This window comes from Pteronotus mesoamericanus, unplaced genomic scaffold (assembly GCF_021234165.1).
Source record: "Pteronotus mesoamericanus isolate MK-2021 breed Mesoamerican mustached bat unplaced genomic scaffold, CSHL_Meso_final scaffold_21, whole genome shotgun sequence".
Taxonomy (NCBI): domain Eukaryota; kingdom Metazoa; phylum Chordata; class Mammalia; order Chiroptera; family Mormoopidae; genus Pteronotus; species Pteronotus mesoamericanus.
Window position 1 is genome coordinate 5,675,251 of NW_026555310.1, and position 12,944 is coordinate 5,688,194.

A 12,944-nucleotide genomic window follows, 5' to 3' on the forward strand; every position below is an offset into this window, starting at 1 on the left:
ATGATCGTTGAAGCTGAATAATGGATACATAGGAATTCATTGTATTATTCTTTCTACCCTTTAAAATGTTTGCACATTTCCACACCAAAAAATAAAAAAGGTTTTTAAAAAACAAGTTAAAGGGGATTGTGTAAAGAAGATCTGGAACTCTAAATAACCTTATTTTTCAAAGTAACAGCTTTATCAAGATATAATTCACACACTATAAAATTTACCAATTTAAACTGGACACTACAGTGGTTTTTAGGATAGTCCCAGAATTTTACAACCATCGCCACAGTCAAATTTAGAAGATTTTCATCACCCTCAAAAGCAGTCACTCTCCATTCACCTCAATGCCTGCAGTCTTAGGCAACCCCTAACCTATTTTCTGTTTCTTTGGATTTGCCTACTCTAGATATTTCATACAAATGGAATCATACAATATCTGTATCTTTTTATTTTATTTATTTTTAGAGAGAGGGGAAGGAAGAGAGAGAGGGAGAGAAACATGAATGTATGAGAGATCCATCTATTGGTTGCCTCTCACACTCCCCCCCTCCACGCCCTGCCCTTCCCCAAATGGGCATCTGGCCTGCAACCCAAGCATGTTCCCTGACTGGGAATCGAACCAGTAACCTTTAAGTTTGCAGGCCAACACTCAATCCACTGAGCCACACCAGCCACGGCACAATATGTGATCTTTTGTGACTGACGTCCTTTATCTTAGGATAGTATTTTTAACTTGTTTTAAACACTTTTGGTATTGCTAGGAAAGAGCCATCTAGTAAATTTATTAGTGTGGCTACGGATTCTAAAATAAAGACACTTGAAAGAGGTTTGAACAGACTTAGGGGGAGAGAGTCTAACTGCTAAAAAAAGAAAGGCAAAAAAACCCCTTTTCCAGTCCAAATCCTTTGCATTACGTTTATGGAAATGGCTCCCAGAGAAGAAAGTGATTTACTTAATACACAGCTTGTTAGAGGCAGTGCTTTGTTGAAGTTTTAGGCCTGCTGACCTGTGGCTCCACCCTCTTTTCTTTTCCTTTCCTTTCCTTCTTTTTTTTATTTTATTTTATTTTATTTATTTATTTTTAGAGAGAGGGGAAGGGAGGCAGAAAGAGAGGGACAGAAACATTAACTGGTTCCCTCATGCATGTGCCCCCAAGTGGGGACTTGGCCCACAACCCAAGCATGTGCTCTGACTGGGAATTGAACTGGCAATAACATAAGCCAGTGCTCAATCCACTCACTCAGCCACACCAGCCAGGGCTCCATCTTCTTTTCATGCTGCCACCCTGCTTTCTGACCTCACACAAGCCCATACGACTTTTTCCATCACAACTCATCAATATGTGACCCACATAATATCTTCAGAGACACAGCTTGAGAATCAATGGTGACGGGGGCTGCTCTTCCAACAGCTCAGGCTTTCGGCTGCCCTGCCCTGAAGTGCAGCCACCCAGGGAAGAACCAGCACTAACACCAGCTCCCAGAATTTCCATCTTCGAGGAGCTCAGGAATGGCAATCTTTTTAGAAGCCAGAAGAAGCTGTTTGCATAGAAAGAACAGTTTTTACCTACACTGAATGGTTTTTTAAAACAAAATTTTGGAGTGGCTGGAGGAGGGCCTCTGTGTAGGAGGATGCTGGTACAGAACATGGGGGAACCCATTGGAAGGAACCCAGTTCAGGGTTAACAGGATGTACTGGAACCCCAGTGGGGCCTTGAGAACTGAGTCCAGAGGAGACTGAAGGTGAGGAATGGGAGGGAAAGGACAGGCTGAGGGAAAGGACTCAGGTTGAGGCAGGCTATGATCTTACAGCTGTTCCTGGAACTCTTCCAAACCATACTTATAGGCAGCTCAAAGAAGCTGTCAGGCTGCTGAAAAAAGGGCAAGAAGAGGACAAATTCTATAGATGGAACATTATCTGAGACCTGGGGAGAGGAAGGGAGGAGAAACTTCCAGAGAGCCTGGAGGAGGAAGGTAACCAGCTGACGGCAGCACCTGGATAACTATCTTTCTACCCCGGAGGCTCCCTTAGCTGATTTTCTGATCCCTGGCAGAGGGGCTTGATGGGTAGAGGACAGTGCAGGCTTTGGCCCCAGAGCTCTCAGACAAACATGGACTGTGAACTTGGATGACACAGGATTTGACAGGAGACACACAGTGTAGGCTACATTTTTGAAATACTGTCTATTCCCCTGTCTGCGGTGGGTATTGGAAATCTCACCCTTAAAGATCTGTCCCTTTGGATCTGTGAAAGGCTTTTAAACATCCTTTATAGCAGGGAAAATATCCCTGGGTGGGGCAGTAATGATTGTGAATTAAGACTAAGCTCAGATGGAACAAGACCCAGGGCATGCTCCAGAGGCGCTGGGCTTGCCAGGATGAAGGGACCTAAGGATGAAATCGGAAGTACTTTAACTTTTGCTTACAGTCAGTCTTATTTAAAATTTTTTTCTTTTATTGATTCTTGGGAGAGGGGAAGGGAGGGAGAAAGAGAGGGAGAGTAACATCAATATGAGAGAGAAACATCGATTGGTTTCCTCTTGCATGAGTCCAGGCTGGGGACTGAACCTGCTACCCAAACATGTGCCCTGACCAGGAATCAAACCCATGACTTTTCAGTTTGCAGGACAATACCCAACCAACTAAGCCAAATTGGTCAGGGGTGTTTACTTTAATCCCTTATCCTCAGAATGCCTTATTTGGGCTGTCTTGGTTCCTGAATAAACAGTGAGTTACTCAAGCTGTGTACATCCCATGGTTCTGTCTAGTGGATTGGTGCCTTAAGTTGCAAGGGCTCTGAGGAGCAGGTTATGTAGGAGGCAGTTACGTAGCTCATCTCAACTTTAGGTTGCCCTCCAGTTTTCTAATCCTAAAGTCCCAGGCCCAGTCTGGACTTTAATCAGATGACACATGCAATGTGTCAGCATCAGTAAGTGTTACCTGGTACTGGACCTGTGCCTGATTCATCCAGGAAGCTAAACCCAGGCTACAGAACAAACACCCCTACGCAGCTCCTGCCAGGCATGGGGTAAGAGGTTGTCCTGCCAAACAGACAGAGACTTTGTTTGCTTTGTTTTCATTTTTCTCCCAATCCCACTTGCCAGATTCTTTCACTTCTTTCTGCCCATCTCTGGGACAGAGGCTGTGTGGGGTTTTTCTAGATGATGCGAGAAGGCTTGCTTATGTATGTGTGTATGTATGTATGTATGTATGTATTTATTAATGGAGAAGGTGATTCCTTAGACTCAGGAATTGAAAGGGGAAGAGCAGGAACTGATAAAGGGGCAGAGCAGAAGCTTCTGGGAGGGGAAATCAAGAGTGGAAGCTGGTTAGGATAGGGATTAGAGGGAACAAAGAGGTGAGAGATCTCTGTCTTCTCCCACTCCCACCCCGGGGGGGCCACCTGACTCTAGTCTAGAAGTATAACTATAATTATTGTCCTGCTATAGACACAGAAGGTCCTGCTCTTCTGTGACAACTCCAGCTTGACCTCACTTTCTGCTAGTTTATTGTTTTTGACGCTAATTGGTGGACATTCAAAACCATTAAATTTTGCCTCAAGTCCCTTCCCCTCTCCCTAATACAAATGCAAAACGTGGGAATCCCCTTCTATAAGAAGCAACGGTGCCGCTTTAAGAGAAAGGGAAGGGAGGAAGAAGGCGCTGACTTAGATCCTCCTACCATTGGCTGCTGGAGGGGATCCCACCTCAGGGATTGGCCCTGACAGAGACCGCCTCCTCTTGTGATTGGTTCACCTAGGCCAATATAAAGGGGCTGTGCCGGCCTCCCGTTCAGTTGGAGACAGGCAGGGAATTCGCTTGGGTTTGCCGGCCGAGACGCACCTGGCGCCACTCTCTCTTCTCTGAACCAGAGTCCAAGTCCCACGGAGGCTGCAACCATGAAGGAAAGACGGGCCCCTCAGCCAGTCGTGGCCAGATGTAAGCTCGTTCTGGTGGGAGACGTGCAGTGCGGGAAGACAGCGATGTTACAGGTGTTAGCAAAGGACTGCTATCCCGAGGTGAGCTGCCCGCCCGCCCCCTGGCCAGCGTTCATCCTTGTCTGCCTGCCCGCCTACCCCGGGGTAGATTCCCACCTACCCACGGGAGCTGTCTCTCCTTTCCCCACCTCACCCCACCCCACCCTCAGCCTCTTTCTGGCTCGAGGACCGCCCTGCCTTAGCTTCCCCCTGAGACCTGTTCCACTTTTGCCGCCCCGCTGGCTCCTCCTCACCTCTTCACCCATAGGCCCCAATCAAATCCCCTCCTACCTCCCTTCATCCTGGAGTCAGCTACCTGGAGAGGGACCTGGAGACATTTGAGAATCTGGGGTTTCTTGACGCAATACCTGCTCGCCCCTTCACCCCAACCTCAAAGGTTCTGTGAGCCTGGCTCCCGGCAGTCTTCCGTTGCCCGCTCCCGCTGTTCTGTTGGTCCAGGGGGCTTGTGGAGAGAAGATAAAAGAGCTGGAATTGACTGTGGCTCTAAAACTGGGAGACAATCTGGGGTTGAGGGGAATATGTGTGTTTGTGTGTGTGTGTGTGTCCATTTATAATGGACCATTATAATATGGGGGGTTTGTCCCTGGCTGGTAGTCGTTCCCATTTCATAATTTGATGGGGCAAAGTGCCTGTGCCTCTACATAACCCTGCCTCCTGTCCCATGTGGTCCTTCTTGCCCCAGGTATCTCCTCCTCTGGCCACTTTAGTATCTCACTCCTAGGGTGAGTGGCTTCTTATATTGGCAGTGCCAACCAGAGGGAAGGGGGGCCCAGGCGGTGAATAGTTCCTCTCTTTCCACAGACATATGTGCCCACCGTGTTTGAGAATTACACAGCCTGCTTGGAGACAGAGGAACAGAGAGTGGAGCTTAGTCTCTGGGACACCTCAGGTAAGACTGCTGTTCCCAAATGCCTCCTTCCCATATCCACTGGGCTGCTGCAGCTGCTGTTTTTTAGAAATTGTTTTCCTCTTTGATGAGGAGGAGTAGGATGCTTGCCAGGAAACTGAAAGAAGGGGACCTGAAGATTCTTTGGTTGGGGATAGGGGAGGGGACCTGGTCAACTCAGTTGGTTGGTCCAGGGGTGCAGAATGGATAAACCCCAGGAGCCACTTATTTCTCTGGGTCTCCTTCAGAGGGCTGGATGGTGAGGTGAATGAACCCCTGGATACTTCTTGGGGCAGTCAGACAGGGCTTCTCCATTTTCACTCCCTGCCACCACATACACAGCCTTCACTGCCCCAGAGCAAAGCCAAATAAAGCAGAAGGCAGTGCTGCTGCAGGCAGTTGTGGTTGAGGCAGGGAGACAAGCCTGCTTTGGGGGAAATATTGCCCCTGATTCAATTTTCTCTCCTGCATTCCATCTCGGGCCAGTGCCGTCCGTCCGTCCGCCTGCCGCAGCTCAGCTCAGCTCGTCATATCGCTGCGGCTCAGGGCTGAAGTGATGCATCATTCATGCTTTGGAGTGTGGGGGAGACGGCTTAATGTAGGGCAGAGTAACGTCGTTGTAGTGGCAGGAGGAGGGGGAGTGTTGGCCCTGACCATTTATTTCCCCCTGCACTGGCCTGGGGTAGAAGTACCCTGTCTTTCTGGAATGTAGGAAGCAATATTTTTCCAGCTTCTCAACCCTAAACCCTCAGTGTTAGGCTATCCCTTGCTTGCATTGATTCTGGCCCCTTACCATTATCTCTTTACTGTAGTCCATTTTTTAAAAAGACTGGGTTCAGAGTCATAATTAAGGACGAAAAGCGAGGGATAGGAGGAAGAAAATAAAATCTGCTCCACTCTGAATATGCATATTCAGGCTGAGTTTAAAGATGAACTATATAAATCACTAGGGGTTTCCTGTTACATGCAATAAATATGCTGTCCTGCTCCTCCAAAGACTGTTGTTCCCATGATCCAATTCTGAAGTCTGAAAAGATTTGGGGTAGGGGATGGGAAGGATAAACAGAAAACAAGACACCTCTTGATACCCCCTCCCCAAAACAAAGCAAAACAAAAATTCCTCAACCTGCTATGCTTTCTCCGCGGCAGTTCCAAGGGTTGGGAGGCAGGGTTCTGGTTATCGAAGACTCCGCTGTGCTGGCTGGATCCAACTGGAACGCAGTTGGCTGCATGATGTGTGCTTTTGCATCTGCTGTACCCTGCCCACCTTTCAATCTTCCCCGAGTCTTACTGCAGCTCATCTCTCTTCACTACCACCGCCCCAAAGCGCCACTCCCCTACCACCACCACTTCCCGCTGTTTCCCCCCTCCTCCCACAGTCAGAATGCAGCCTTTGAATCCTAATCCAGATAATGGAAAATCAGCAAGGTGCTTTCTTTTTCCCATGTCGCATCCCCAGCCCCCCAGTTTCCAAAAGGATGCGGGCTATCAGTCATCCTCAAACTCCCTCTTTCAGATTAGATGCCCATAAGGAAGGAGGAAGTGGCAGCCAAGTGTGGGATGGGGCTTCCCAACATTGGGGCCAGGGTGGAACCTGTTCTCATTATTCACTTGCAGATCTTAGGGGAGGGGGACTGCTTGGAGCCAGAATGGTGGCCTCCTCCCCTCCCCCTTCCCAGTGCTGCAGTGCTCCCTTTGCTCAGTGCTGTGGTGATGAGACCCCACCTGTGAGAGGGGAAGGGGACAGATTGCTGAAGGAGCACACAGCTCTCCCAACTCCCCTGTACTCTTTTTTTTTTTTTAAACAACAAACCCCCTCCCCACTTGGATTCCCCCCAGTTTCCATGGCGATTGTGGTGCAGGGAGAGGGGCTGCTTGCTATTCTGAGCACGGATTGTCTGGGTTCCAAATCTGCTACTGTTCCTTCCCAGGGGGGAGGGGGGAGGCTCCTAGCATTCTCCTGTATTAGACCACCTGGGTCTGCGTTGCCGGCGGCCCTCCCAATGAAGGACCTTTCTGGAGTCTCAAAACCCCTAGCTATGGGTGCTGTTGTCTTTGAGACTGTCTCCCTGAGATCTTGGGGGATAGGGGCTGCAGCTCTCTTTTTGCCCTTTTCGGGATAAGCTGATTTGGGTGGTGGAGGAGCGGGGCACTGAATCTCTACCAGCCTCTCAGAGCTCTGACCCCATGGCAAAGAAGCAGGGCAGCCAGTTATATAACAGGCAGGTTTATTTCTTCACTGGGGAGAGCCTTGGAGCAGAGGTTGGGTAGCAGGCAGGCTCTAGAAAAGAGGAGACCTCCAACAAGACTTGGTCTCTGCAGGGGTGCAAGCACCCTCCTCTGGGACTTAGAACTGGTAGACCTTAAATTAAGCCCACAGTAGGAGACCAAGACAGGGCCAAATTATGCTCCACCCATCTTTTATTTTGCTCCCTTTCCCCTTTTCAGGGCTAAGGAAGATGATATTCTTGCACTGCCTTCTGGCAGGTGGTCAGGTCCCAAGCTCCATGCTGCAGCAGGTTCCTCTGGGAGGTGGGTGGGGCCAACTAACCTAAGGTGGGCAAGAATGGTATTCCCAGGGCTCTTCGCGCTTAGGCCTGTAGGGCAAGGAAAATGCCATGGCTTATCATCAGCTCTTTCTCCCCTATAACAGGATCCCCCTACTATGACAATGTCCGTCCACTCTGCTACAGTGACTCCGACGCAGTATTACTGTGCTTTGATATCAGTCGTCCAGAGACAGTGGATAGTGCACTCAAGAAGGTAAGTCTGGATAAACTACAGTCTCTAGCTCAGCTTGAGAACAAAAAGGAATCTTGGGGACCCTATCATCTAATCCTCTCTTGTGTAACAGAAAGAAACTGAGGCCAGAGAAGGGATAAATTTGCCCAAGGCCACACCATTAGCTATAGCACTGGAAATAGAACCCAGATCTTCTGCCCTTGTCCCATACTGTTCTACCAGAGGCCCAGCCACGGAGGGTGGTGTTCAAGATTCTGAAAGCGAAGGATTGAGAGTCAGAGAACCTTTTGGTGATATGGTTTGAAGGTCAAGGATGCAGTTTTTTGGAGGCAGCTTCTACAGACCCTCATCCCAGCCTACTGGGACTGGGCAAGCCGGGCAAGCCTGAACAGAACTGCTAATAGGAAATGCCTAGGTCTGCCTGGCAAGGTCTGACCATACTGAGGGATCCCAGGATACTTTGTGGAACTAACCTAGTTTCCGAGAAGGCTCTGGGACTATCTCCTTCCCTTGGGAAGAGACTGGTTGGCTTCCTCCTGGCTCTCTGGACCTGTGGAGCCCTTTGGCTGGATTGAGGGGGCAGATCCAGGCCCCATATGTTTGGCAGAGAGTGGGAAGAGATTTACCCCTGTGCTTTCTCTGGTGACTGGACTGTCGAATGAGGGGACAGGCTCTTGGGTCATCGTTCCTGTAACCCCAAAGGCCTCACGGCAGGAAGATGATGTAATTAGTTCAGTGGTGATGCTGTGACTCAGAGGGATGGCTGGGCCGGTGACAAGCTGTATGGTGTGTGCGGTGTTGCCAGTTGGGCTTCTCTGGGTATCTCTTAGTCACTGACTGTCCTTTGTTTTTCCTTCCTCCAACCTTCTTGCATGGCTCTTCAGTGGAGGACGGAAATCCTAGATTATTGTCCCAGCACCCGTGTTTTGCTTATTGGCTGCAAGACAGACCTGCGAACAGACCTGAGTACTCTGATGGAGCTGTCCCACCAGAAGCAGGCACCCATTTCATACGAGCAGGTGTGTGTGTGCACCCACACGCGCGCCACCGTGTGTTGGGTGGGGTGGGGTGGAGAAGGCTATAGGGAAAGGACTTGAAATGTGGCTCTTACTCACATTCTCTCACTATGGCAAGACAGAATTGGTATTCTGGGGGGCCATCTATAATCAGCTACTAGTTACCTGGATATAAGTGGTAGCCATTTACCCAGATTTCTGCTATAGGTTGGCCGGGGACCTATTCCCGTGTGGGCCAGTGTTCCTCAGGTTGTATTTGTGCACCATGTGCATTAGAATCACTAAAGGTGCTAATTGGAATTCCTGACTCCATGTCTATAGAGCCACTCTGGGAGAAAGATAGGGGAATTGCATCTATAATGAAAATACTGGATAACTTCTTATGTTCATTTCTTTTAAACCAGTATTTCATGTTGGATTTGTTTGGTGAGCTTTTAAAAACACTAATGCCCAGAAATTCTGACTGACTGACTGACTGACTCTGGTTCAATATGGTTTTTAAAATGTCCCAGGTGATTCTAAGGTGCTATTAGGCTTCACCTTCCTAAAATAATTAGCAGAGGGTGGCGGTGGGAGGCTGGCAGTTGGGTCCCATGGAGTAGTCCCGGGGGTACCACTCACCGTAGGAGGCAGTGCTTCACAGCCGTTTTGGCCATTGCATCGGTGACCTCGCTCCCCTCTCCCTGTGCAGGGCTGTGCGATAGCCAAGCAGCTGGGTGCGGAAATCTACCTGGAAGGTTCGGCTTTCACCTCAGAAAAGAGCATCCACAGCATCTTCCGGACGGCATCCATGGTGTGTCTGAACAAACCCAGCCCGGTACCCCCGAAGAGTCCTGTCCGAAGCCTCTCCAAGCGACTGCTCCACCTCCCCAGTCGTTCTGAACTCATCTCTTCTACCTTCAAGAAGGAAAAGGCCAAAAGCTGTTCCATTATGTGAAGTGGGGGTTGTAGAGGGGAGACAACCTCCCACTTCCTCCCTTGGGTTGCAGAGGCACGGGCAGAGGGAGGATGAGACAATTTAGGACACTGGACAATGAGTTTTTCAGATGGCCACGGTGAGGGCTTGGAAGGAGACAAGAATGGGACAAGGAAAGAGCCAGGCCCCACTTGAGGACCTGACACTGAGAAAGAACCATCACACCCCAAGCCAGGCCCTAGGTGGTGGAGGGGGCAGCTGCCCCAGTGACCCCCTCTCCAGAGGAAGGAAAGGTGTGGGGGTGAGGGGGGCATGCTGGCCTCATGGGCTCAGGGGCCTCCAGGAGCCTCACCTTCAGCATCATGCCTCTTCCACCCAGTGTTTCCATGCAGGCCAGGGGACGGGAGGGGTGTCTGAGCCCTTCCCTTCCCCTCTGAGGCGGCCACGCAGGAGTGGAGAGTGGGGAAGCCGTGAGGCAGCTCCCTTGGGAGCTGAGCCCAGGTGCTTCATAACTGAAATCAGAAGGGCAGGAGCTGGTCAGAGCCAATGAGAAGGAAACCTCATCTTTGCATAGCCCATGTCTCATGGAGAGGTGACATCATACATTCACATGCTTCTCACCTAAGTCCACAGGGTCCAAGGGAGAAGCCCCAGACCCCCTTCTCTTGCAGTGTGGGGGTGGTGGTGCTGCAGGAGGCAGGGCTGGGTGGGGGTCACCAGACTTTTTCTGCCCTTAGGGCAGTACAGCTGGCATTTGTTTTATAGACTCTTGTCTTTGGAATGGGGGGAGGGGGGAGTGTTTCAATCTGTTACATGTTCTGTGTTTAAAGAAGAAAACCTATTTATTAATGAAAAATATAACACGTATAAAGAAGTTGGCTCCATTTTCTTAGTTTCTTTCTGTTTTCTGTGATCATTGCTAATGAGGAGAAAGCTGCCCTGGGACCCATTCTGTAGGTTGCAAAAGTGGTTGCCTCCACTGTTCCCTGGTATTTCCAACAAGGATCTCCTTCCTCTGCTCCCAACCCCACCCAGGTCCTACTTAGCTAGTGAAGATCTCCTTAGCCCAAGAGCAGGGTTTCTCAACTTTGGAATTAATGGCATGCTAGGCTAGACAGCGCTTCGTTGCGAGAGCAGTCCTGTGCATTGGCGGAGGTTTAGCAACGTCCCTTGCCTCTGCCTGCCAGATGCCAGTAGCACTATTCCCCCCCACCCCCACCCCAGTTGTCACAATCAAAAATGTTTACAAGTATTATTAAATGCCCCCTGGGGCAAAATCACTTCTGGTTGAGAACCATTGCCCTAGAGAGTCTGGGGAGAGAGACAGGTTTGGTGAAATCAGAGGATCCAAGCTGCTGAGATCCCAACCCCTGCAGGTGGAGAGACTGAAGCCAAGTTTGGGGGGTTGCTGGAGTCCTGGTCTCCTGGGAGCTCAGAGAGGTGATGTCACCTGCTTTCTTGGCCTTCCAATTCCATTGCCTGTTGATGGCAACTCAAGGGCCTTAACTTCCCTTCTCTTCAGTGACTTATATATAGCTCTTTTTTCCAAGTTTCATAGTGCTCCGGAAATAGCGAGCTACTAGGTATTTACTATTTGCTGTGTGCTCAGCACCATTAGCTGTACCAACATTATCACATTTAAATTAGCCTCATGAATGATAATAGCTAACATTTGTTAAATGTTTACTATGAGTCAGAGATGTTTGAGTTCTTTATATGTTATTTATTCTTATGGAGTACTATCTACCTCATTTTATAGACAAGAAAACAGATTCAGAGGGATTAGTTAATGTACCCAAGGTCCCACAGCCAGAAAGTAATAGAACTTGGATGCAAATCCAGGCAACCTGGCTCCAGAACATGCACTTTTCACTGCTCTGCTATCCTACCCTGTGAGATGTCATATTATTATCCTTATTTTATAAAGGAGGAAATAGGAAAGCTAGGGATGTCATGTAGCTTGCACGAGATCATACTGCTTGTATGCAGTGGAGCCAAGATTCAAACCGGGTCTCAAAAACAGATAAAAATCTTTAATTAAAAAAAAAATACTGCCCTGACTGGCGTGGCTCAGTGGGTTGGGGGTCATCCTGCAAACTGAAAGGTCGCTGGTTTGATTTCCTGTCAGGGCGTGTGCCTGGGCTGGGGCTGGGTCCAGTTGGGGGATATGTGAAAGGCAGCCAATCAATGTTTCTCTCCCTTTCTTCCTCCCTCCCCCTCACTCTATAAATAAATAAATAAATAAATAAATAAATAAATAAGTCTTTCATAAAATGGGTATCAATGTTAACTATAATCCCATGGGTCCATTACTGCTAGCCATGTTGTACCTAAAAAGAAGACTTTACTGCTGGTCCTCACTAGAAGATAGTCCCTCTGTCTCCATCTTCAAAGATGCATGTTTGCAGAAAAAAACCTGGCAGGTTAGGACAAACAACGAGTATCTTTTATGCTTAATGTCTTACATGTGTCATTTGTGAGAGAGGTGTGTATAAGTACTAGGGGAACTCTGCCACTGTGAACTTGGACAAGCTACACCACTTTCCTGGGTTCCAATTTACTCATCTTTAAAGATGATGACAGTTCTGACCCAGTAGCTTAGTTGGTAAGAGTGTCATCCCAATACACCAAGGTTGTGGGTGGGATACCTGGTCAGGGCACATACAAGAAGCAACCAGTGAATGCATAAAAGGGTGGAACGAAGAATTGATGTTTCTCCTCTCTCCAAAAAAAAAAAACAAAACAAAACAAAAACAAAAACAAAAAAAAATCAATAAAAAATTTTAAAGATGATGACAAATGGTAATTTGGAAATAGGGAAAGAACATGGACTCTGAAGTTGAATCCTGGCTTCATTCTTTTAACTATGTGGACTTTGAAGGCATAATTAATTTCGAGGGGGCCTCAATCTTATCAGTAAAATGGAGGTAATACCCACCTCATACTGTTATTAGAAATCAGTAAAATAAGTAAGGTAAGATAAGTGTACATCTCAGAGGTGAGCACTTAGAAGATTTTCAGTAAAAACTGCAGCTCTTAGATTCCAGTCTACAGCTTTGATCTGATTGTTAGTTGGAGTTCCATTCTGTGAGTGGAGAGCCCTCCAGTGTCCACTGGGTAAATTACACATAATGAAATTCTGACTACTTTCCCTTCAGTTCTGCCTCTGGGGTAGAAGTGGGGTCAAAGGCTGCAGAACTCCAAGAACGAAAGGGTCGGTACCTCTCCCAGGAGTACTTCGGGCCACAGTGCGTGGTGCTCAGGGCTTTACGATTATTTGGGTCTATGTTTAGGATCTGCTTGAGGAGAACTGAACATATATTCAGGGAGAAAAGCCAGACTTACAGCCATATGGAATTGAAATGAAAAACGATGGGAAAATGGGAAGGGAGGAGGC

At 48.4% G+C, this 12,944-nt stretch overlaps 1 protein-coding gene across 1 annotated transcript; it reads left to right on the forward strand.

Annotated features, from left to right (window-relative positions):
• Window positions 1-3,788: 3,788 nt before the first annotated feature.
• RND1 (Rho family GTPase 1) lies at window positions 3,789-10,406 on the forward strand. The gene is made up of 5 exons (XM_054590871.1): window positions 3,789-4,008; window positions 4,789-4,876; window positions 7,527-7,636; window positions 8,500-8,634; window positions 9,323-10,406. The coding sequence occupies exons 1-5, from the start codon at window positions 3,889-3,891 to the stop codon at window positions 9,566-9,568; spliced, it is 699 nt and encodes a 232-aa protein (XP_054446846.1). The 5' UTR covers window positions 3,789-3,888; the 3' UTR covers window positions 9,569-10,406.
• Window positions 10,407-12,944: the final 2,538 nt, after the last annotated feature.

Excerpts from the sequence above, each read along its gene's own strand:
- RND1 (XM_054590871.1), top strand. The coding sequence starts at position 3,889 with ATGAAGGAAAGACGGGCCCCTCAGCCAGTCGTGGCCAGATGTAAGCTC. Across the intron at positions 4,009-4,788 it reads CAAAGGACTGCTATCCCGAG|ACATATGTGCCCACCGTGTT; the intron begins GTGAGCTGCCCG and ends CTCTTTCCACAG. Across the intron at positions 4,877-7,526 it reads TAGTCTCTGGGACACCTCAG|GATCCCCCTACTATGACAAT; the intron begins GTAAGACTGCTG and ends CCCCTATAACAG.